The sequence below is a fragment of the Trachurus trachurus genome, assembly GCF_905171665.1.
Source record: "Trachurus trachurus genome assembly, chromosome: 11".
Classification (NCBI taxonomy): Eukaryota; Metazoa; Chordata; class Actinopteri; order Carangiformes; family Carangidae; genus Trachurus; species Trachurus trachurus.
In genome coordinates this window covers 6274520-6301277 of record NC_139904.1, presented here as the reverse complement: position 1 = coordinate 6301277, position 26758 = coordinate 6274520, and the positions used below count along the sequence as shown (strand labels likewise).

Genomic DNA, 26758 nt, shown 5'->3' with positions numbered 1-26758 from the left:
CAGTTTTCAGAGAAGCCTGCATGTGTGTGATTTTACTACATGTAGTAACGCTGCTGCACTGTGTGTCTCTGCAGAGGCTGGTTGACACACACACACACACACACATACAAACATACACACACAGACACACAAAGTCGCTCCAAATGCCACCAGCGTTTCCCTCCTCTGACCTTTTGTACCAGGCGTCCGACAACAGGGAAACACAAATATGGCCGCCTCCCCAGAGCAACACCATCATGACCCGAAACACACAGAGGCAGCTACTGCAATAAGGACAGTTATTTGTATCCGTGGTGTCCACCCCAGTGTGTGTGTGTGTGTGTGTGTGTGTGTGTGTGTGTGCATGAATGAACAGTTGTTGGAGAACCGGGATCTTACGAGGCAAAATCCAGCAGGATGTGACTCACTCCTCATGATTCATAAACTCGTATTTGGAAAAAATCATGTTAATTAAATCATATTAATCCAACATTAGATGTGATGGTGAGGGTTTTTTTTCTTTTTTTTTGTCTCTCTGGGCTTCCGTAGTGCCCTGAGAGAATCAAACATGGAGCAGCGGCTCAGCAAAGCTAACGGCTGTTTAGCACTTTCTTGCAACAGAGAAGAGACGAGTGAAACGATTTTGTGTTGATTAATAAATCGCTGCTTTACAGACGACAAGACGACACGTCTCCTCCGTGGTGGACATGTAATGATGAAGCGCCTCGTCGTCTCTCGCGCTCTCGGTTGTTTAATGGACAGCAAGTTAATGCAAGTGGACATATTTGTACTTCATGATGGCTCGCAGCGAGTCCATGTCCAGGACAGAGACGTTAACAAACCGGACACAGCTGATGTAACAGCCTCTGTTTATTTCACATGTTGCAGCTGGTGGAGCGAGCAGCGAGAGACGATGGCACTAATTTGGACTTAAAATAAAGTGTCAGATCTGAAGTTTCATATGTGCAAATTCTGTTTTTTTTTTTACATTTTTTCCTGTGCAGCTAAATGTATGTGCTGAATTCTTATCTCCAGAACAACCACAGTTTGACAAGACATGCACTTAAAGGGATAGTTCAACATTTTGGCAAATTGGCCCATTGCCATTATCCCTATAGTCATAGCAGTTGGTTCGTTACCTTTAATTGTCGGTGCAAGCTATTTTTAGAACGGCGGAGCAGAGCCGCAAGCTGCTCAGAGCTATGCTACGGAGGCTAATGGGATTTCTTGGTTTCCCTCATCAAACTCATTAAATACACAATCCAACAACTCCAAAACGCTCTGGTGGACAAGTTGTGACCTGCACATTCACCACGCTATGAGATAATAACACAACGTTACCAGACAGAGTTGTTTTAGAGGTAAATTAATGCAAAACCGCTGATGCGTGTTCACGTCGGGGGCAGTTTTTCAGCAAACAGTCTCTGCATTTGCCTCTAAAACAACTCTGTCTGGTAACGTTCTGTTATTATCTCATAATGTGGTGAATGTGCAGGTCACAACTTGTCCACCATTGATTTGTTTGATGAGGGAAACCAAGAAGTCCCATCAGCCTCCGTAGCGTAGCTCTGAGCAGCTCACGGCTCTGCTCCGCCGTTCTAAAAATAGCTTGCACCAACAATTAAAGGTAACGAATCTACTGCTATGACTATAGGGATTATGGCAATGGATCAATGTGCCAAAATGTTGAACTATCCCTTTAAATGAACTGTAGATTGACTTAAAAGAGGTTCAATCACCCTCCAATACAAAACAAACTGTCTCTGAGGCTTTTTTATAAAATCCTTTTCACAACATGAATTTACATCAAATTATGATAAATGAACACCAAATGACTCTAAATGTCACTAAAGGTGAAGCTGCTTCATGATGACATAATCATGACAGCGAGACCGACCTGCGACGAAGCAGACCCTCCACAGGCCCGAGTGAAGCGCCATCTTGACCTCGGTGGTCTGGTTCTGCTGCAGGACGATCCCCTCCTCCATCAGCAGCCAGTAGTCCGTCGACACGGCGACGCCCACCAGCAGCAAACCGCAGGCCCCAAACACCGACGAGAGCAGCGTCAGGGCCCTGGTGCTGAACGAACTCATCTGTGGAGAGGAGGAGGAGAAGATGAAGAAGAGGAGGACAAGTAAACACTTCAATAATTTCTGTTTAAATTAATAAACCAAAGGTGCACTGCAAAAAATATAATATCTTACCAAGAATATTTGTCTTATTTTTAGTGAAAATGTCTCATTTCTAGTCAAAAGAAATCTCATTCTACTTAAAATAAGACTCATCACATAAAAAGAAGCTTGTTTTTAGACACTTTTTTACTTCTTTCAAGCATATTTTCACTTGAAATAAGTAGAAAAATCTGATAGTGGAGCAGGTTTTTCTTCCTTATTACAAGCACAAAAAACTTGCTTTCACTGGCAGATTTTTCTACTTATTTCAAGTGAAAATGTGTTTGAAACAAGTGAAAATGATCTAAAAACAAGTTCATTTTTAGGTGATGAGTCTTATTTTAAGTGGAAAGAGATTAGTTTAGACTAGAAATTAGACATTTTGACAAGAAATAAGACAAATATTCTTGGAAAGATTTTGAGTTTTTGCAGTGTGGGAGCAGAGGACAGCTTCGGTTCATTATTTAAAGATTAGAGAGGCGAATAAATTAGAAAACAAGAAATATATAAAAAAAAAGAAAACAGAAAGGTGACCCCAGGACAGAAGAATTGATTTAATTTTTCTTTTTTCTTTTTTAAAGTACACAGAGCAGCGAGGTATGGAAACGAGGGAGGGGAATCTGTGAGTTTAATCTGTCTTGACTTTCATTGACTCCAGCCGTTAAATATGGATGTGAAATTGGACAGTGGAGAGAAGATGGAGGGAGACGAGAGGCCAGAGGAGAGGAGGAGAGGAGAGAGCAGAACAACCTTGGCTGAATTGAACCGTTTTCATTTTCAGTTCAGAATCAGCAGCGGCAACACAAACACACCAGCTCTCAGGTGCGAGGAGCCTCCAACGGCTTCTTCACACTCACATTTCACTGTGTTTCATCTTCACATGTCGAAGGACAATGACTACAGAAGCTTTGAAGAAACTCAGACCACTCGAGAAAGAGTTGAAGAAGAAGAAGAAGAAGAAGAAGAAGAAGAAGAAGAAGAAGAAGAAGAAGAAGAAGAAGAAGAAGAAGAAGAAGAAGAAGAAGAAGAAGAAGAAGAAGAAGAAGAAGATGTAGAAATGGCCTTAAGTCAAACACAAACATGGAGCTTCAAATCTGTGAGGTCAAGACGTAAAAAACTTCAAATAAAACCAGATAAGCTAAGTGACAACACACAAATACTTCTTTGGCCAATTGTTCACTTTATGGACTGAAAGTTTTTACTTCACACTTTATAATGGAGGAAAATACAGCAGAGTGAAGACATCGACAAAAACCAACAAAAAACACACTGTACAACAATAAACACAAAGTGCACAAAGTGTTTTGTGTCTTTAAAAAAGTCATGCATTTAATCTGGCTTCAGGCATTTATCAATAATCAATCCTATAATTTGTCTGGGTTTTTTTGTTGTTGCCAAAAACAGCGAGAATGTATGAAAATGACAAAAGCCTCTTGTTTATAGTTACATCAGAGAAACAGAGAAAACAAACTGTAATAAGAAAAAAAAAAATCAAAGTAAATGATTTTGAATTTGTGAGAAATCAAAAGCTGGACTGTTTGTCTCTGGAAAAAGTCCAACAACAGATTTTTTAAATTAAATTATGAATGAAACGAGACATGTATTCTATCCAATGTGCACTTGGCAATAAAAAGAATATATATATATATAAAAAAAAAAAAAGATGCTCACTCAAAAAAAAAAAAAAAAAAAAAGATGAATGAAATATGATTTAGTATCTGTGTACTGTAAATAATAATAATCATCATCATAATATTGATCTTGACTTGGCCGATCATCTGTGGTGATGAGCTCATCAGGTTACATGCAGTGCAGTTTAACACTCACTAGGTGGCAGAGATGCTGCCTCAGCTACAGTAAGCAACACACACACACACACACACACACACACACACACACACACACACACACACACACACACACACACACACACACACACACACACACACACACACACACACACACACACACACACACACACACACAATCACACAATCACACATTCATCCATCCAGTCAAAATGGAGGTCACATTCACCATTGTGTGGTTGGTGTTGGAGAAGCATCGTGTTGATGTTCTCACACACACACACACACACACACACACACACTGGGGCTTCAGAGCAAGACCAACATCTGGGTCCAAAGTCTCCTCTCAGACCATGATCTCTACGTTTTGTCGACTTCTACTAAACCACCTGAAGTTCACGTCTTCTGCAGCCACAGAGAAAAAACCTGCACTGAAATCTGAGGCTTGATCCCTGCTGGTTAATAGTATACACTTCACTAAATAACTAATGATCATTTATAAAACGCATTTTCTATTTGTCTGACAGTAATCCAGATGTGCAGAGACACTGACGAGTGAAGTATTGACGAGCTCTGACACACGACACAGCAGAAAGTGTCCAAATAAAACACAAGACATTGATTTTCAAAGCTGGGTTCTCTGAGCTGTGATATTTAGGTTTGAGGGAAATAGCAGGTCAACATAAAGACATAATGATATCATGACCAAGGTCAAGACCATTTCGAATTAACTTTATTGTAAGTTATAATAGCTAAGTGACAGTCTTTTCTTGTGGTTTTAGAGGTTTCACTGTCTCTATTTTTGTCAAAGACGACCTTATACTCTATCTTAATGTGTTTAACTTCCAATTTTTAAATCAAATCATTAGCTAATCCTTGCTTTTTGCACATAGTACTATGATCATTTTGCATGGAATATAGTTATAGAAAGCCACTTGAATTTCATTATTATTATTATTATTATAGCGGTCAGAAATATAAAAACACAATGATGTTACCGTTGCAAAAGTGTTTCTTTATCCTCTAACCTCCAGGCAGACACACTTTTTTTATTGTCTTACATCATCTAACTTGCTGCCAGTTTGTTGCAACAAGAAAACAGTCAAGTGATTAATTTGATTTTGTTAAAACTTCCAGACGGAGCACAGAGGGCGACTTGTTGACTTGAAGTGAACTCAGTGGGGAGAAGTGATGATGAACCTGGACAAACTCCAGAGGCCCAGTGGCTTCAGGTCGTTATATATGAGTTCACTGTGCATTCACAATGAATACGCAAAGAAAGGAAGGAAGGTTTCTCTTTAGAGTATCCCTGATCATAAATGACATTCAAAACAGGATGTCGAAGGCGGTTCAGTGCCTCTTAAAATGTTGTTTACGAGGCCGAGAAGGAACGAGTCAAGATAAGTGAGCGGTGCAGAACAGAACGAACTCGGCCCGACAAGATCAGAGCTGAGCAGAGATAAGCAGCAGAGAGGAGGAGGAGGAGGAGGAGGAGGAGGAGGAGGAGGAGTGACCTCATCACTGAGGCTCGTTCAGCAGCGTCGAAGAGGATTCGCTCACTCAGACATGAGTCACCTGTTACAAATATTTGATACGGTAAAACACTCGCTCACCTCGACTGAACCACCACTCGCTCGCTGCTGCCGGGTGAACCAATCAGATAATCCCCCTGCAGAGACGGTGGCAGGCAGGCATGCAGGTGTGTGGCACAGTGTGGCAGAGTGTGTGTGCAAACTGAGTGGATAGATGAACAAAACACACAAAAATACACACATAAATAGTGTAGGCCTTTTGTGCATGCACACACACACACACACACTGAGCTTCATTTCAGCTCTTCTAAGTTCATTGAAACAGTTGATCTTGCTCTTATGACCGACCACAACAATTCTTAAATCCTTAAACTTGCATAGATTTTTGAAATCCCATAACATGAAATATGTGTGTGTGTTTTTTTGAGCCACACATGCATTTTAAAACTCTACTATATTTGTGGAGTTAAAAATCAAAAACGATCTCAATGTAGTTTTACATCCTTTCTAGGGCTTTTCTGTGGAGCTCAGGTCGGTATCAGCCAATCAGAAGAGAGGAAGCTGTGAGCCTCTCTTCTGATTGGCTGACTGTTTCCTGGTGATCCAAAAAAATATTCATTTCAGATTTCAAGGTAAAACACTCAGGGAAACCAAATCCTGCAAGTGTTTGATGGTGCGTCCAGGTTGTGGGCGGGGCTTGGTTGACTGCTTTGTTGTGACATCACAAAGTGACAGGAAGTCCTGACGGCTGGTTTTAAGGCTCAGTTTCTGAATACAGGCTGTGTGCGTTTCTCTGTGGACTGAGGCTTTGATACTTTCACAGTATTAATATAGAACCTAGAGCTGCTTTATAATCACACTACACATGGACATCTACCTTTATACTGTATGGAGCTTTAACACAAACATCTACCTTTATACTGTATGGAGCTTTAACACAAACATCTACCTTTATACTGTATGGAGCTTTAACACAAACATCTACCTTTATACTGTGTGGAGATTTAATATTTATACCGCATGAAGCTTTAATACAAACATCTACCTGTATACTGTACGAAGCTTTACAGCAGAGTTTGACTTTATACTGTACTATGTCCAGACTGCAGCAGTGCACACATCACATGTAAACGTTTACAAAGACTTCCTTCTGTCTCCAGAGTCAAACACAGAGACGTTACTACACTAAAAAATGACGTCCAGCGCTTTAATAAAAATCAGTGTCTCAGAAAGTCACATCGCCTGAGTGAGACAAAGGTGATTTGTGCTTGGCTCGTGTAAATAAGCATCAGTCTTAGTGATGGAAATGTCAGGCCACACAACACGAGCGGCAGTCAGACGCTCGGCACTGCTGAGTCAAAACACACAAAATCCATCCACTTAGAGCAGAGCAGAGGGAGCCGAGGACCTGCAGGGTGCAGATAACTGTCTCACCCCGGCTTCATTCATGCAGTTTTTTACGTTTTGTCGACTAAAAAAACATACATAATGTGAAGATTTTCCAGACTTGAGGCAGCGAGCTGGGGATGAAGCCGGTTGTTTTGGTTTTGTTTGGTTTGGTAATTTCGTGAGATCTGAGAGTTTGCTCATGTAGCTGCTGTAGCTCTTTGAAAAGCACAAACTGTACCGTCCTAAAGGCAAAGAGCAGTATTTACAGAAGGAGCAAAAAAAAAAAAAAGAAAAAAAAGGAAAGGGTTTAAAACTTTCAAGCTGACTGGAGCTGGAACTGTGCAGCACACACAGGCTGTAAGGGTTTCATTATAATGCCTTCTTTTCCCCCTGAACCTCAAACAAATCAATGCTACCTAATCCACATAATACCGGCATCAGCACAGTTTGCTTATGGATTTTCAAGGAACACAAGAAAAACAAAACTCAAAATCTGGTTCATCTGTGTCTTACTGATTCTTACTTTAATATTCTTAATCAAATCTGCCATATATCTGCATATGTACCTTTGACACACACTTAGATTCCACTTAACCCTCTACTGAGATGACAGTACTGCTAGCCTGCTAAGCTAGTTACGTTTAGCAAAGCTTTAGCAATGCTAGGCCTCATTAGATATAGAGTCTACATCAGAATTAGTTGGTTTAGCGGTGACTGAAATTTAATTGGTTTTAATACACATTTCGAGTAAATTATTGACTTTTCTGTTAATGCTTTCTGTTTCATTGTGTTTTGCATAAGGTAATACATTTAAAAATGCTTTTATTTTAAAAATGTGTGCACTGAAATCACACTGGCAGGAAAAAGGGAAAGATTTAAGAGTTATTGAGTACTATATGTTTATGTCTTCATCCTCAAAAAGTGATTTGAACACAGCTTTTCTATGTGTTTAAAGGTGCAGCGTGTCAGATTTAATGACACCTAGTGGTGAGGATGGATAATGCAACTAAATAAATAATCATCCACTTTCACACATCTACAGAGAATCTACGCAACAATTCTCAGTTTCAGGTGATTAAACGCTGAAAACACTATGTTTTATTCTACTGTATTTCTGCAAATTGATTCAGCTAAATTTAGCTTTAAAAGAATATTTTTATATATATTTCAACTGCCATATTGACGGGCGCTATCGGTTTCTTTCAGAGACCTTCTAACGTTTCTTTTCAGCATTTATGGTCTGATTTAGTTTTTTGTCACTTTGCTGTTGCCTCGGTATTTTCTTCATGTGAGGAACTTTGTTAACTGTAAACAAAGTCGACGGATGTTTGGGCTTCTGGTTTATCTGCATTAAACTCTGCACACCATTTTTTTTTCTTTAACTGTGACTTTAAAACTGCAGAGAGACCAAAGCCTGGAGAAAATGTGGGTTTACAGGACAAGAACTGTAGTGATGGGTCAGTGCACCAAGTATTTCAGATAGCTCTCTCCCTCTCTCTCACACACACAGACACAGACACGTGCACACACACACACACAAATGAAACCAGGCCTGTGTTTGCTGAGATAGCTGACAACAAATGGGCTGGGATCAGGTTGTCTTTGTAGTTTAAGCCCTGAGAATATAACCACAATTCCCAGGTTGCACCAGCCACTAACTAACTCTGTGTGTGTGCAGGGGGGGGAAACCCAGGAGCAGAGGCGCTGTAATGAATTCCAGATGAATGGAGCAGCCGTGCTTCGGAGCAAACAGTCAGAGGTAATGATACGGGGAGAAAGGAGTGAGAGAAGGTGAAGGAAAGAAGAAAAGGAAAAGGAGAGCAATGGAGTAAAGGGAGAGAAGGTTGGATGCTTATGAGGAAGAAGGAAGGAGGTGAGGAAAAGGGAAACTGAATGAAATGAAGATAAAGAAAGTTATAGAAAAAGGGGGAAGAGAAGCTACATAAGAAAAAGAAGAAGACGACGGGAAGGTCAACAGAAGGAGAATAGAGAATGAAAAGGTGAATGGAGGTTATAATACAGAGGGTTGGAGGAATGAAGACATGATTACGGACTGATTAAAGCAAACTCTGAGGGAGATAATAATTACTTCATTTCAGTGCTGACAGATTGAAATGGAAGTTTCTTTCCAGCAAATCAAAAAGAAACGTTTTCCCATCAGTGACTGTTGTGCAAATATCTCACAAGAGTCCATAATAAAAAATAAAAAAAATGATGCAGCTAACTTTCTGTCTGATGCAGCATGTTTTAGTTTGGTACTGTAGATCGTCTTTTTTCAGGAGGCGCAAACGGTAAATGGAGCAAGCAGGTGTTGCTAAAGATATATATTTCTTTACTTAGTCGTCTCCATACATACAGGTCAGGATGCATCGTGTAATGTTTATTTAACAGTGTGTAACCGTGTGAACGCAGGAACTTTTGTCTCTGGTCCAGCAGTGAGCAGCAGACCGAGGAGCTGTCCACCACCGTGGTGCTGAAATCCTCACTACAGTCGACTGCACTGATTCCCCTCCTCCCTCCCTCTCTTCACTCACTCGCTTCCTTTCTCTTTCTTCCTCTCCAGACTCGATTTTTGTCTCTGTTATAAATCAGAAAGCCTTTTACGGAGGATTTTGCTCTTAATAGCAACAAAAATGATGAAACCGCAATGGAGAGAGAATGGGTAAAAAAGAAAGGACTTTACCACAGTTAATACGACAGATTTCTCTTTCCCTGCTTTAGTCATGTCATTGTTTTTATCTATAATGACCTTTATGAGTAATGTAAGCTTATTTGTTTCAAGTTATTAAATGTAATAGTGATGAATGTGCTAATTTATAACCAGTAGAAGTGGTATGACACTGGATAACACGCTTCTTATGACAATTTATAAGGTATGTTGTTATTAATAGTGGAAAATAAACACATCTTAGGATTGGGAACAGATGTAAAACATGTTATGAATGAAAATTCATGTTACGAGCTTTCACATACCCTCTCTCTTTGGTTCCTAGATTCAGACACTGCTTTTTGAACCAACGCCTCTTAGAGAAGAAATGGAGGTTGGTAATTTAACATTGAATAAACACAGGTTTATTTCCACTACAGCTCTCAGTCTAAACCACATGACTACAGAGATTTATTTCTGTGATATTTTCTCTCTTTCAGAAAGAAAGTGAGTTTCCAATAAGGAGGGAGGCTGCAGAGAGCTCAGAGCTCAGAGGTCAAAGGTCAGCTGCTTCTCTTGCTCAGGGGCACTTCAACCGTCTCTGATTTCATTCGTTCTTGTCATGCCGTTGTATCGCATCTGAGTATTTGTCTCTTTTTTTTTCTTTTTATATCTCCGCTAGCCGACTATGTAAAGTCATTCAGTTTGCCATTTTATAGTCACAGACCTGAGGCGCTGTGAGCCAGTCAGCTGTGGCCCCTCAGCACAGGCTCCAAAAGTAGAAAAAAAAAAGAAAAAGAACATTGCAGTGGGTTTCACTTTATCCACGGGCGAACTTCTTCATTACAAAGCAGCAGCAGCAGCAGGCGCCGCTCTGTACTCCCCAGCACGATTTAAATTTTTGCTCCGATTCATTATTAATTCTGTTTAATTTTATTGGAGGCTTAGAAGCATCCTCAATGAAGTCCAACTTAATGAATGAGTGTGCCTTGCTAATTAAGGCATTAAAGCAGGGTTGTCAGTGTAGGAGTGATAATAAGTTCCCTTAATCAGGAGCTTTGTACATATGAATTAATTTCCCGGAAATAGGCAATTTACTTAATAAAGAGCCCATTGTGCCGTAGAGTCCGTAGTAGAGATGGTTTTTATCTACTTATCAACAAGCCTCTTTACCGGTGATTATTGTGTTGTGTTTGTGTTGGTAATTGTGCGTCTACGGTCTAACTTAATGAGTAAAGTCTCAGTTTGAGGCACAAAAGAAGATAAACCTGTAATCAGATGAAAATGGACTGATAATGAGGCTTTAATAAGAGATACAAAGAAGTAGGACTCATTAAAAAGTGGTGAGTGAGTCACCATAAGAGACGGATCGATGATGTTAAAGACAAAACTTTCATGTCTTAAAGGCCGAGGAAACTTCCTCATTCAGCTTCAGTGATGAGTTCCTGCAATAAATCCTGCAAAAAAAAATTCAAAACACTCACTGTCACATTTAAACTGTGAACCACCAATCAGGATTTTTAGCTACTGAATGAGAATCTGATGAGTGTCAGTGGATTGTTTGGTCACTGTCAGTCACATCTGATCAAAACACACCCACACAGTCCAGATGAAGCAAATTAACTTCTGAGCTTTTGAAGGTTCAAAACTTCAAAACACTGTTTTTCTTTTAATTCTAATTTCACTAAAACTAACAGAAAGATGAAGAAGAAACCGCACAGACCGAGGTCATGGCTGAAGTTCTGGGAATTTTGATGGTTTTATATCATGGGGAGATTTTTGAAACATACTGTAAACATTGACAAGTATGGTTTTTAAAGCCTGTATTTGAATATCATAGGCTACAGCTTCCCAAAACAACAAATAAGCCAATACTAAAAAAAATTGGGGATAAAATAACAATACATGACTAAATAAAGATGAAACTATTGCAAAATAAGAAAAACTTCTTTAGGTTAGTCATATTTTTCCTGGATTGCTGTAGTTGCATCAATCCATATTCAACTAATAATGTCAGTATTACCAAAATACTAAACCAGACAAGCATCATGACTTTAACGGATGTAAATACTCTCTTTGGAAAAAGCAAATACTTCTTTAAAACCACAAAGCCGAAGTGACATTGATATGAATCACATCTCTGTCTCTGAGCTCTTCAGGACTCTGAGACGCTATCTGAGGACTAACGATGCTCCTGGCTCCAAAAATTAAGAAATGGAGAAGAAACAAAAGAGAAAAAAAAAAGAAAGAAAAAGAAAAAGGGAATCAGCTGGAGCCGAGATGAAAGACGCCGCAGCATCGACGTGGTCAGTGTGGAGCAACTGCTGAGCATCGCCAAACTACATGTCCCATGGTGCCGGGCGGGACTCCACAGATGGCGTTCCCAGGTTCGCTATAGCCTATATACCGTCGGAGGAGGTGGTGGTGGAGGGGTAGAGGGGCGGAGGAGGGGAGTGGGGGGAGGGGGGGGAGTGGGGTGGAGGGGGCTGTTTTCTGTTGAGAAGGCAATATGTCCCTCTGTCAGCAGTGAGAGGCTCGAGCCAACTGGCAGGAGAAGAGATGGATATTTAAGGATGGGAAGAGTGCAAGACAAGACGGGGAGAGGGAGGGAGAGGTGAAGGAAGGAAGGAAGGAAGGAAGGAAGGAAGGAAGGAAGGAAGGAAGGAAGGAAGGAAGGAAGGAAGGAAGGACAGAGGATGGAGGAGTGGAGGGGGAGTGGGGGGTGAGAGGAAGAGGAAGAGGAAGAAGGAGGAAGTAAGTGCTCATCAAAGGGAAGGACATTTGCCAACTAAAGTACGGTGGCCCTGAGGTGCAAATCACAACAGCAAATGAGAAAACACACAACAACAAAAGAGAAAACACAACGGCAAATCAGAAAACACAACACAAAAAGAGAAACACAAGAAGAGAAAACACAACGCAAAAAGAGAAAACACAACGGCAAAAAAGTAAACACAATGGCAAAAGAGAAAACACTACAGCAAAAGAGAAAACACAACGGAAAAGAGAAAACACAACGACAAATAGTTAGTAATTTGTCATTGTGTTGTGTTTTCTCTTTTCCGTTGTGTTTTCTCTTTTGTTGTTGTGTTTTCTCTTTTGCCGTTGTGTTTTCTCTTTTTCTGTTGTGATTTGTACCTCAGGGCCACCGTACTAAAATGCCAAAAACAAACAAACAAACAAAAAAAAACTGCATAAAAAATTTTCTAGGAACGACTCTGAAACTTGGTTCACGTCTCCGGTGACGTGAACGCGGCGAAGACTCTCATTTCTCAAAGCGGTACTTAAGACGATGAAAGCTTTGGGAAACAAACCCCTCGTCTTGTAGTCTGTAGAACGACTGCTGGACTGATAAAGATAATTAGCTTATGCGGCGGGTAAGAAAACACACACACACACACACACAATAGAGAAGATGAAGCAGGGCCTGAGAGAGACTGTTAATGTGGCGAGGAGGAGAGGTAGATAAAGGAGAGAGGGAGAGATAACGGAGAGATACGGTGAGAAAGAGAGAGAGAGAAAGAGAGAATAACCAGGGAGAAGGAAAGACGGCAAACAGGAAAAGACCTTGGCCCAAAAAACTGAGGAAAGTCCTTGTTACCACACACACACACACACAGTCTTTACGTCACACCCACACATATGCACCAGGGCTGGCAGGCAGGCAGCGTTAAGTGTGACACATCCTACATGCCAGTGCCTGTGTGTGTGCAGTCACACACAAACCGAACACACACACAGACACAGACACACACACACACACACATCTCCATTCACCTTCACTCAGTTTGAACGTTGTGTAATTTGAATATGAGGTCACATTGGGCTTTGACTGACCTGAAGGGGAATTGACCTTAACTGTGCCTGATCCAAACACTGAGGATGTATCTGATGGGTGGAAAAGCTGCATCTCCCTCTGTTTTCCTCTTCACTGCTATGATGCGTGCATGTGTGTGTGTGTGTGTGTGTGTGTGTGTTCTTGTACATGCTACGTTGTGAGGACTGGAACGAGTTTTTAACCAACAGAGTGAGGACATTTTTGGGAGGTGAGGACATTTTGGGCTTTTTCAGGGCTAAGACTTTATAAATATAAATAGTTATAAATAGGTTTAAATTAGGTTTAGAGTAATGGTTAAGTTTAGGCATTTGTTTTGGATGGTTAAGGTTAGGGTAAGGGGCTAGGGAATACATTATGTCAATGACATGTCCTCACAAAGATAGATTTACAAGGATGTGTGTGTGTGTGTCTCTGTGTGGTTGTGTGGGTTCTGATTTTCAGCTTGAACATGAACGGACCTGACCCAGTGGCTGAATCTGGGCCAGGTTGCATAAAAGAGAACAGAACAGGTCGATCCCATAAACAAACCCACTTCACCAGGTGAGCAAAGCAAAAGCAAAGACACCCTGTCACATTTAATCTTTTTTTTTCTTTTTTCTTTTTTTTTTTGGTCCTTACTTCAGTTGTTGTCTCTGCTCTGCTCTGCTCTGCTCACACAGCTCCTTTCCCTTTCATCAGTTCCTGTTCCACAGTGAATCCCGTGGAGGACACAGTGTATGAAAGCTTCTTCCCCTTATCCCCATTTGTTGGATTAATTGTGTCGAGACAACAAAGACGCAAGAGACACAGCACTTGGAGGAGGGAGATTGGAAAAGCAGCAGAGTGGTGCAGGCAGAGGAGAGGAGAGGATTTCTGCCTTTGGCCTTCAACCATGGCTTCTCATAATGAAAAAAAAAGAAAAGAAAAAAAAAACACTTTTGTTTTTCGGTGTCATTGGAGGACATGAACTACTGCATTGTACTGAAACTTAAACTGCAGCAACTTCTTAAACAATCCTTATGCATTTTCAGATTCTGCTGCAGTTCTGGTTGGATGACATTGTCGGTCAGTTCCAGCTCTTGTATGAAACGTTCACTGACACAATCTCTACACCCTCTATAGATCAGGTTTGAATTAAATTAAGGCAACTAATGTACAGCTACTTGGTCAATGGGAGGGAAAGATCACGGTCAAATTCAGAAGAAACCAGCATCACAGGTTGAGGGGTCAGGGTCAGATAGATTAGGGCCGTACACTCCCGTCTACTCCTTAAAACTGCTTTATGCTACTTCTGCCTTTGCTATATCTGAGCAACCACAAGAGGAGGAAATAACATAAGTTGCTTTAAGTATTTCAATTCTTTTGTTTCTCCAAGGAGAACAGTGTCACAAATTAGCAAACACGCTCTGGATGATTAAAGACCAAACAACATGCAACAGCAAGCCAACACAGCAGGAGCACCTGGCTCCAAGGTCGTCCCTTTCTCCTTTATACTGGGACCTCAACTCATCATGAGCTGCTGTTACCACGTTTCATTTGCTGGTCAGTATAAGTGATGTGGATTGTTTCAACGGATACATCTGATCAGGATTTAGTGAAAAAACTCCAAACTAATCAGTCCTGTCAAGCTCCCAGAGGTCTGGATGAATCTGGAAGTCAGGAAAGTCTGGCCAACACCAAAGAAAAACCAAACGAAGGTGCTGTTACCTTCAATTGTCGGTGCAAGCTGTTTTTAGAACGGCAGAGCAGAGCCGCGAGCTGCTCAGAGCTACACTACGGAGGCTAATGGGATTTCTTGGTTTCCCTCATCAAACTCATCAAATACACAATCCAACAACTCCAAAACGCTCTGGTGGACAAGTTGTGACCTGCACATTCACCACGCTATGAGATAATAACAGAACGTTACCAGACAGAGTTGTTTTAGAGGTAAATTCATGCAAACCGCTGATGTGCGTTCTCATCGGGGGCAGTTTTTTGGCAAGCAGTCTCTGCATTTACCTCTAAAACAACTCTATCTTGTTATTATCTCATAGCATGGTGAATGTGCAGGTCACAACTTGTCCACCAGAGCGTTTTGGAGTTGTTGGATTGTGTATTTGATGAGTTTGATGAGGAAAACCAAGAAATCCCATTAGCCTCCGTAGCGTAGCTCTGAGCAGCTCACAGCTCTGCTCCACCATTCTAAAAATAGCTTGCACCGACTATTAAAGGTAACGAACCTACTGCTATGACTATAGGAATTATGGCAATGGGCCAATTCGCCAAAATGTTGAACTATCCCTTTAAGCTTGACCTTGACAAGACCCAGTGCAGATCCAGGTGTTTTATAACCTCAATGGTTCCAGCTGCAAGTTGCAGTTTGTCACAACTACCAGCTGATCTCTGTAGAGAGAAGCTGTTGCATGTAGTTGACCATAAAACACTGAGTATCACTCCATCTGACATCCTGCAGTGTTGATATGGCAGCGGCGCTGTGTTGTTATTGCTGTGCCGGACAAATGTCTTTGAAACACTTGGAGTGAGTGACCCCCGGTGGGAGAAAATGAAGCACTGACCGCGCCATCGTCAGTGACTCACGCCATTAATCAACCGTTTAAACAACTTAAGTTCACGTGTGATTCATTTCCCCGTGACCTGAAGAGAGCAGTCCAGCCAACTGACGACAATGACACTTCATATTTCATACAACCACTGACTGCACAGCTGCACAAGGCTCTGCTCACGTCCCTGCAGGTAAAATGTATTGTGTGTGTATTGTGTAGTGGACATTCTTACACAGTGTTCAGTCCATTATAGCTCGAATCAATTCACTAATACCCACTCACACTTTCAAGAGCAACTTGTGCTTTGATGCCATTTATATTCCACAACTGAAGGGTGAACTACAGTATGCATTACGTAAATTCTCAAATAAAAGCCGAGTCTCAAACAGACGTAGGTCCCCTATACTGACAGAAACCGGGTCTATTTTCCGTGCAAGTTCTTGTGAATGTATATAACCTCTCAAAAGCCAACTAGATCCGTCCTATCTGGATCCGTTTGAGCAGTTTCTAAGCTGCTTAATTCATGCAGACAATAGTTAGACGGTGCTGCTTAAAACGCTCTTTTTCCATAGTGTAACCGGATCCCCACTCCTGGTTAGTACGCTATAGGTTCGTGAGGAGCTAAGGGACAGGACTGCTGAAACATACAGGAAAGTACACACGACAAGGTAGGTTGCAAAATGTATGTTTTAGTTAAGTAACTTGCAGGTGATAATTCACAACATGAAATAACATATGAATTACAATGAAATAAAAATGGGCCCTTTAAAATAATAAATCTGGTCAGTCAAAAAAGAGTCAATCTGTCAAGTCTGTACTGTGATCTCTGTCACAATAAATTGTCTTTCAAATCCAGTGTCTGGAGATTCCTTAGTATTCAAGTGTCCAATGTTCTCATGAATGTTCCTGGGAAGAGTGAATGTGAATGTGTGAATGTGTGTGACAGTCCTGGCGGCTGACACCACCCTACCACCAGGTGGAGTATTCGATGAATCGGGTCTCAGTTCCAAGCAGAATCACGCTGGGAGGCTCGCCATCAATGGATCTCCTGAAGAAGTTCTCACTCTATCCATAAGACCTGACCTGTTTAGTTTTACAAAACAGGAATTTATTGTCTGATCTTATCTATTTGTTGTACAACTATCACTCCAAAGCATAACAATAATGTAACACTAAGCATAACATATAGTATAATACTTAATGAACACATATTAAGGCCTTTCATTACACTTCAGTTCAATAACTTTAAATCTCAATCATTGCAGTAGTATTATACAGTCAGCAAACATTACCGTATTTTACTGTACAGATTATAAACTGTAAACCTGCCACATATGGCTCTGCTGATGTTTGCAATGCCTACTCTTAAGTGAAAATACAAATACATTTAGGCTAAATAACTCACATCTCTCACAGTAAACTGTTTAAACATTCACATCTTCAAAAGAATAACACAATAAAATGAACATATTATGGTATTTCAATACCCTCTTCCCATAATATACTGTTGAGTTGACTAATTAGCAGCATTAACATTACCATTCTGCTTGATATTAGCAGCTAGGCCGCTAGCATTGACCGACTCAATAGCAGGCTGGCTGCCTGACACAGTACACAGTTAGCAACATTAGCACAACACTGCTATCTTACCGAGATCGACCGATGAAAAAACCGAGACTTCCTCACTCCGGACCGTCTCCAGGGATTTCACCGGCGGGTTATATTGATTCACTGGCGTGCATAAACTATGTGTTTTAGCAGCTATAACCGTAACTTGTTAATTCTCTTCCCTTTCCTTTTTTTAAGCTCCGTCTGCTATGAGCTCGTCTCCGCACTTCCACACACAGCTGATCACGCAGGTACGTCGTGATCTGTCAATCACGCTCAACCGGAGGCGGGACTTGACCAACTCCGTGTTTTGATTGGCTGTCATTTCTCACTCTCACAGCATAGAAATAGTGCATCTAGATTGACACATTATTACTTTTAACCTGTGTTTTTATTCACTGGGTTACACCCTCCCCTTCTAAATAGACATGAGTCCCTTCATGTTCTGTCTTTCAGAAGGATTGTTACTTTCAAATGTTTCAACTAGAACTCTATTAAATCCTTCCACTAAACTTTGAGCAAAGGAAATCAAGGGATTTCCAAGTTGTGGATAAGTAAACTTCCCAGGTGGTCTCTTTGAACGTTCAGATCTACGTACACTGTCCATACTTTGTTCACTAATAGCACCATCTGTTTTTTCTACAGGAACATGGCCATTAGCGGTAGCTGGATGGTTATGATCTGTCTGAGGAGCATCAGCTAAGTCACATGAACTTGGCAAAGGAGTAACTTCTGCTTCTTCAATAGTCTGCTCTTGAGAACTGTTTGGAGTGGTTAACTGTTTCTGCTCTCTCTCCATTAGTTGTTCATCCCTTTCCATTCCTGATACGGATGCATGAGGTGAGCTTTGAAGTTCAGTCGTATCATTTTGTTTTTCCATCTGATCAATGTGTTTTTCTGTTTCATCACAGAGGTTGTTTTCAGGTTCCTGTTCCATTGGGTTATTTTCCACAGGTGAGTTCAACACATCTGCCGTTGAAAGTTCAGGTAAGTTCACAGGTAAGTTTCCCGGTTCCATTTCAGGTACATTTTCCAGATCAGGTGAGGTTTTTGTTTGAGGACCTGTTTCACTTTCAGTTGTTTGAGGTCCTGTTTCACTTTCAGTCGTTTGAGGTCCTGTTTCACTTTCAGTTGGTACTTCCTTCTCAGGTAAAGTCATACTGACAGGCTCAAGGATCCTTGCTTCTGTCTCAACCATTTCAACTGGATAAAATAACGGACTGTCATCTTCTTCCTCAGAATCCAGAGGTCTCTCATCGGGTTGGACTAGGGTTCGTCTTGTTCTAGGCCTAACAGTGGGTCTGGTTTGTTCAGGCTCTCCCTCTACTTCAGAGAGGAATCCGCATGGGAGTAATAGATCCCGGTGCAGTGTGCGCGTTGGGCCATCCTGACCTTCAGGGCAAACTGTATAGACAGGTAAGTCTCCTGCTCTCCGCTGCACCACATAAACAGTGGACTCCCACCGGTCAGCGAGTTTGTGCTTACTGCGCAGGCGGAGATTACGCACCAGAACCCTATCTCCTATCTCCAGACTCGACTCTCTCACCCTCATGTCAAACCTTTGTTTGTTTTTGTCCGCTACTTTCTTTGCATTTGACATAGCTAATTGGTAGCTTGCTGTCAAGTAAGACTTCAAGTTTTTCACATATTGTGAGTGTGAAGTGGCTGAGCTGTCTCTGACTGGCAACCCGAAAGCAATGTCAATGGGTAGTCTCGGCTGTCGCCCAAACATAAGCTCATAGGGTGAGAAGCCAGTTACTTCGCTCCTCGTGCAGTTATATGCATGAGCGAGCGGCTTCACATACTCACGCCACTTTGTCTTTTCCTTTTCCTTTAGAGTACCCAGCATGCTCAGTAGTGTGCGGTTAAACCGCTCCACTGGGTTTCCTCTGGGATGGTACGGACTCGTCCTGGTCTTCTTTATACCTACTAAGGTGCAAAGCTCCTTAATGATCAGAGACTCAAAGTCACGGCCCTGATCACTATGGAGACGCTCTGGGAATCCATAATGAACAAGAAACTGCTCCCACAGACATCCAGCTACTGTGGTGGCCTTCTGGTCTCTGGTAGGTATAGCGATGGCGTATTTTGTGAAATGGTCTGTAATGACCAGGACATCTTTGGTGTTATGACTGTCCGGTTCCAGGGACAGGAAGTCCATACAGACAAGTTCCATCGGTCGGCTGGTTTTGATACTGACCAAAGGTGCAGCCCTTTCTGGCTGGCTTTTCCTTTTGACACATCTTTCACAGGTTTTGACCTTTGCTTCAACATCAGATGACATTTTAGGCCAATAAAACCTAGATCTTGCCAGCTCCAGGGTGCGCTCCATCCCAACATGACCCATCTCATTGTGAAGGCTGGTGAGCACAGATGACCTCAACACATGTGGGAGAACAAGTTGATACACTGGTCTGTTGTCACATTGTCGCCTCCTGTATAGTAGACCATCCTTCAGTTCAAAACGACTCATCTCTCGCAGCATTAACCGAAACTCAGGTGACTCAGAGTTTAGTCGGGCAGGTGCTGGTTCTCCTGACTGAATCAACTTTATGATACCAATGATGTCGGGGTCTGCTTGCTGTAGTCTGGCCAACTCGGTGTCACTATACCTCGGGACCGTGGAAAGCCCTTTAAAGGAGTCCTCCTCTTCAAATGCAGCTGGAATAGCATCTGGATGAATGGCGAGTGACTCAATTAGACAAGGGGGCAGTGATGGTTCGTCCTGTTCCACAATGTGATACTGACAGGTTGCCTTGACTACATCCACAGGAGCCAGGTGGTGTGAGGTAAACTCACGAATCCGTGAACTCTCTTCTTGAGAACAGCTGTCATCAGTCAACTCTCCATGTGGCCTCCTCGACAAGCCATCTGCGTCCTGATTCTGCTTTCCCGCACGATATTTGATATCAAATGAGAAAGTGGACAGGGAGGCTAACCAGCGGTAGCTAGTGGCATCCAGTTTGGCGGTGGTGAGTATGTACCGGAGGGGGTTGTTGTCGGTTACTACTGTGAAGGTGTTTCCATACAAGTAGTCGTGGAATTTTTCAGTGATAGCCCACTTTAAAGCGAGAAATTCCAGCTTGTGGGCTGGATATCTAGCTTCACTGCATGACAACCCTCTACTTGCAAAAGCAACAGCACGACTCTCCCCATCCTGCACCTGGTACAATGCCGCTCCAAGACCGGTTGTACTTGCGTCCGTATGAAGGACATATGGTAGCTGAGGATTAGCGAACCCTAGGACTGGAGAAGAGGTAAGTTTACCTATGATTTCCTCGAAAGCCTTCTCACAATCGGGTGTCCATCTTTCTCCAAACTGCTCCTTGGGATTGAAGTATTTGGCATCGGTTTTGATTACTTTGGTCCCTTTACGTGTCGGCGGATAACCTGCAGTGAGATTTGTTAAGGGCTTCACAATCTTAGCATAGTCTTGTACAAATCTCCTGTAATAACCGGAGAAGCCAAGAAAGGACTTCAGCTCTTTCAATGTTTGAGGTCTCGGCCAGGTCTTAAGTGCTTTGACCTTTTCTGGGTCCGTTTCAACGCCGTTTCTTGACACAATGTGCCCCAGGTAGCGTACTGAGGTTTGAAAAAACCGGCACTTCTCTGGTGAGAGCTTGAGGCCATTATCTCTCAGTCGATTCAAAACATTGGTCAATCGGATCTCATGTTCTTCCAAGGATGTGGAAAAAACAATCAAATCATCAAGGAAAACGAGCACTTCCCGCAGGTGTATGCTGCCCATGCACTTCTCCATTAGGCGCTGGAATGTGGAAGGTGCATTCGTTATTCCTTGCGGCATTCTATTCCACTCCCAAAATCCCAAAGGACATACAAAAGCTGTTTTTGGTTTGTCGCTCTCCTCCATCTCAATCTGATAATACCCCGATTTCAGATCCATTACAGAGAACCATTGAGCCCCACTGAGTGCAGAAAAGGATTCCTCCAAGTTAGGTAATGCATATGCATCCTTGATGGTTTGAAGGTTTAATTTCCTGTAATCCACACACAGTCTGATGTCACCATTCTTCTTCTTGACAACCACAATGGGTGACGAGAAGGGGGACTCAGATTCCCTGATGACACCGGCATCGAGGAGGGATTGGAGATGGCGGCGCACAGCTGCATAGTCCTGTGGATGTATAGGGCGGGGCCGCTGTTTGAAAGGTGTTTCATCCTTCAATCTGATATGATGTTTTACCTTTGTTGCATGACCGAAATCAAGCTCATGATGAGAAAAGACATCAGAATAGGAGTTCAATGTTTTTGTTATTCGAGTCCTCCACTCCATGGGAAGTGGAGAGTCTCCAAAATCGAACTTGAGGCTCTCAGGCATGTTGCATGGCTGTGGATTTGTGTTGTTAGCCGATTGTTGTTGTGTCGAGGAGCTAACTGTTTGTGATCGACATGAATGACTAACTTCTGGTTGCTGCCGACTGGTGGTGTCCTGGGCTTGTATGATTTCTTGAGGAACACTAAGCTCAGCAATAACACAGTTAGTAGGTAGAACAACATCATGACTAGTTTCGTTTCTCAACACAACAGGGATCTTGTATGGAGACTGCGTTGGAATGGAAATCAGACAACCATCAGTGAAGATTCCACCAGGTAAGGATGAAAAGGTAGGTTGTTCAAGTAGTGCCCATTTCTCATTGTTTAAACTACTGACATTAACAAAACCTTCCAGTACAACTTTTTGACCAGCAGGAATAACATCTGCCTCTTGTCCTCGCAGTTTGACAAAACCAAGTTGACCATCTGAATTTTGTTTGTGTCTGAGCTGTAAGGTTTTTAAAACCTGTTGGTAGCCACAGTACGATTTAGCCTGTAGGGAACTGTCATCACAAAATTGCTCATAAAGCGGATCAAGGGTGTTAGTTCCAATCAGTACAGGTATGTCACTGTTGGAACGGACATCTGGTACTATCAAAGCTAGAGTTTGAACTTCCGGCTCAGAAGCAATAAACTCTCTTGGAAACTGCACATTTAACTGCACATAGCCTGCATATGGAACTGACTGACCATTTGCTCCTTCTATTTCTAATATGTCGCTCACTGGATGGATAGTGTGGTCTGACAGGTGTAAATTATAGAAGGACTGAGACACAGTTGTTACTTGAGATCCTGTGTCAAGCAATGAGTGGCAGTCAACTCCGTTAACTTTAACGTTAGCGGTGCTTTTACTTCCTACGAGACCTTTAGGCAGCTTTCTGGTTTGTGCTGTTCTGTGTTCTTTTAATGATGCTGTGTATTGTGTTTTATGCTCAAAGTTGGGACTTATAACTTCACCTGTTCCCATTTGCCCCTCAATAGGAACATCACCTAGTTTAAAGGGGAAGTGTCACTAGAGGTGTTTTTCTTGTCCCAAGCCTGTTGTCTTTCTTTCAGCTCTTTTCTTTTAGCATCAACCAGCTCCGGATTTGGGGGATTGCTACAACTGGCGACGACATGACCATCCTCCCCACATTTAAAACAATACCATGGTCTGGGCCTCGACGACGGGGTTTGGCCTGGTGACTGCTTCTGAGAGGTAGGTCGGCTTCCATTTGTCTTACCTTTTTGAATCTTAGCTGTTTTAGATTTCACAGATTTTTCTCCCGCTGCACCTGAGAAAGCTGAAATCTGAGCTTGGAGATTGGCTATCTGTTTCTTAAGCTGCTCCACAGTTGTTGATATACTGTTGTCCTGGATTTGCATATCATAATCATTTATCTCGTTGATGCATGCAGCTTGTGCGTTAGCCTGAACTTTGGGCTTTGTGATTCCTAAATGCTGCTTCATTCGACTCGCCTTAGCTGCTTGCTTATCTTCTTCGGTACGCAACAACAGCAGAAGTTCTGAGAAACTTGGTGGATTATTCTGCTTTTGTTCAAGTTGGAGTGTTGCAATCAATGAGTTGTTCCAGCAACCTCTGCAGAACTGTTTAAGTAGCTGCTTGTCTGCGTCACTTGCACATACAGTTTTCTTTCTCACAACTGCATTCAAGGATGACTGCAGCCTATGAAGATAGCTGGACGGCTTCTCTCCTGCATTCTGGTGAGTATTAAGGAATTTAGCGAACAACTCATCACCGTCTTCAATGGTTGCATACGCTGAGTCAAGCAAATCCAGGTAGGCGTGTGGAGGAGCCTGGGGACCTAAAGGCTTCACTACATTAGCCGCGGGAGGCAAGAGGCTGTCAACGATTCGTCTTACCAACTGTGATTGGGAAACGGTAGGATCCATCAAGTAGAAGTCGACACTGGTTCTCCAGGTGTCGTAGTCAACTTCATAGTTGGGACATGGGACTCTTCCTGAAAAAGATCTCAGTTTAGCAGGTGAGTGGAATTGAGATGCAATGTCTGTACTTTTCACAATGTGTTCCACCACTACGCGCTGTACATCTGGCGTACTGAGATGCTCAGGAGACAAGTTGAAGTTATGCATGCTCCCTCCTTGTACAGGTGAAAATAGTGGCACAGCTGATTCTGTCTGAAGTGGAGTTTCAGCAGTGGTAAGTTTTAACTCTTGAGCTTGTGTGAGATTGGGCGGAGTTATGGCAGTTGCAGAAGGGGTCGTTAACTCCTGACTCACTGGTTGGTTAGGGTTCCCAAAAGTTTCTGTTATTCTGCTAAGCTCCTCTTTTAAAATGTCCTCAAAGGACTTTCCACTCAGTTTGGCTATGTCTTTAAGCTCAGTTAGGAATGTATGAGTGACCTTAGTGCCTGCTTCACCGCTGTAGACACTAGACAGGGTTTGCACATGGTGAATGATATTAGGGTCTGCAGAACTTGGCCTATCAAATGGCAACATAGCGCTAAGGTTCTGTACTGCTTCACCCGATTCAAACTCAAAAATAGCCTGTTTATCAAATTCTGACTCAGGGTTATCAATACCAACTATCCTTGCAATTGACCCATACTGCTTTAGGTAATCAGCAATCTCCTCATCTACAGAGGTGTGAGACAACCCACTAATGATGAGCGAGTTTGGTACTTTGATATTCTCTGTCTCAACAATCTCCATTTTTACAGTGTATCACTCAAAAGCTCTATTTAAACCTGAAGTTTTCGAATATTTCTTTTCAGAAAAACAATATGCAACAAAATACTGCAATCAATTCAATTCAATTCAGGTGACCTTCATGTATGATTGCAGTCTGTCCACAACGCTCCTGGCTGCTGGCTCGCCAAGTTTTGTAACCGGATCCCCACTCCTGGTTAGTACGCTATAGGTTCGTGAGGAGCTAAGGGACAGGACTGCTGAAACATACAGGAAAGTACACACGACAAGGTAGGTTGCAAAATGTATGTTTTAGTTAAGTAACTTGCAGGTGATAATTCACAACATGAAATAACATATGAATTACAATGAAATAAAAATGGGCCCTTTAAAATAATAAATCTGGTCAGTCAAAAAAGAGTCAATCTGTCAAGTCTGTACTGTGATCTCTGTCACAATAAATTGTCTTTCAAATCCAGTGTCTGGAGATTCCTTAGTATTCAAGTGTCCAATGTTCTCATGAATGTTCCTGGGAAGAGTGAATGTGAATGTGTGAATGTGTGTGACAGTCCTGGCGGCTGACACCACCCTACCACCAGGTGGAGTATTCGATGAATCGGGTCTCAGTTCCAAGCAGAATCACGCTGGGAGGCTCGCCATCAATGGATCTCCTGAAGAAGTTCTCACTCTATCCATAAGACCTGACCTGTTTAGTTTTACAAAACAGGAATTTATTGTCTGATCTTATCTATTTGTTGTACAACTATCACTCCAAAGCATAACAATAATGTAACACTAAGCATAACATATAGTATAATACTTAATGAACACATATTAAGGCCTTTCATTACACTTCAGTTCAATAACTTTAAATCTCAATCATTGCAGTAGTATTATACAGTCAGCAAACATTACCGTATTTTACTGTACAGATTATAAACTGTAAACCTGCCACATATGGCTCTGCTGATGTTTGCAATGCCTACTCTTAAGTGAAAATACAAATACATTTAGGCTAAATAACTCACATCTCTCACAGTAAACTGTTTAAACATTCACATCTTCAAAAGAATAACACAATAAAATGAACATATTATGGTATTTCAATACCCTCTTCCCATAATATACTGTTGAGTTGACTAATTAGCAGCATTAACATTACCATTCTGCTTGATACTAGCAGCTAGGCCGCTAGCATTGACCGACTCAATAGCAGGCTGGCTGCCTGACACAGTACACAGTTAGCAACATTAGCACAACACTGCTATCTTACCGAGATCGACCGATGAAAAAACCGAGACTTCCTCACTCCGGACCGTCTCCAGGGATTTCACCGGCGGGTTATATTGATTCACTGGCGTGCATAAACTATGTGTTTTAGCAGCTATAACCGTAACTTGTTAATTCTCTTCCCTTTCCTTTTTTTAAGCTCCGTCTGCTATGAGCTCGTCTCCGCACTTCCACACACAGCTGATCACGCAGGTACGTCGTGATCTGTCAATCACGCTCAACCGGAGGCGGGACTTGACCAACTCCGTGTTTTGATTGGCTGTCATTTCTCACTCTCACAGCATAGAAATAGTGCATCTAGATTGACACATTATTACTTTTAACCTGTGTTTTTATTCACTGGGTTACAATAGGTTAAAACTTTAGCCAACATGGACCCGCTACACATTGTTAGATTGCTTCGCCACAATTCAGTCGTTCAGTTCAGTGTAAAGGAACAAACTGGTCCTTTTCTGAAGACCATCTACTTTCTGTGAAGTCCGAACAGCGTCCCGTTCATTCTTGGGTCAGTCGGTTGTAGTGGCACCAAAGGCCAACACTCTTCAGAAGTAATATCTATACTCTTTTAAACAATCGATTTGATTGTATTTTTCAATCTCTGCTGGGCAAAAGATGAATTAAAAGCCTGTCATCTATTAGAGAATTTACCATAATTATACTTGAGTCTATGGTTTTACTTCTTCGCCTTTCAACTGTTCCCTTCAGGGGTCACAACGAAACGTCTGACTTCATCTGACCCAATCCTCGTCTTCCTCTTCTCTCACACCAACTAACTTCATGTCCTCTAGTTAATGGTTTTACTACCTGTCATAAAATGTACTTTTCGTGCATTTAGTTATTCTGTTTCAAGGGTCCTTTGCAGGATTGTATGAAGTACGAAGATCAACACCTTCCTTGGTGTTTATTGTTACCTTGTGTTGTACAGTTAAAGGTTAGGAGGAGATTTTTTTGCTGTGATGCCAACCATCATGTTCGACAACAGCTTTT

At 42.0% G+C, this 26758-nt stretch overlaps 1 protein-coding gene across 2 annotated transcripts in view; it reads right to left on the bottom strand.

The window, feature by feature from the left end:
• LOC310994193 (voltage-dependent calcium channel gamma-7 subunit-like) overlaps window positions 1-26758 on the bottom strand; it is a gene marked incomplete at both ends in the record, with an annotated part of 102025 nt that overhangs the window by 19742 nt on the left and 55525 nt on the right. For both annotated transcript variants that reach the window (XM_083982791.1, XM_083982790.1), the window contains one exon: window positions 1877-2072. In XM_083982791.1, coding sequence (XP_083838917.1) covers window positions 1877-2072 — 196 coding nt within the window. Of the gene's footprint in view, window positions 1-1876; window positions 2073-26758 lie in introns of those variants that run through there.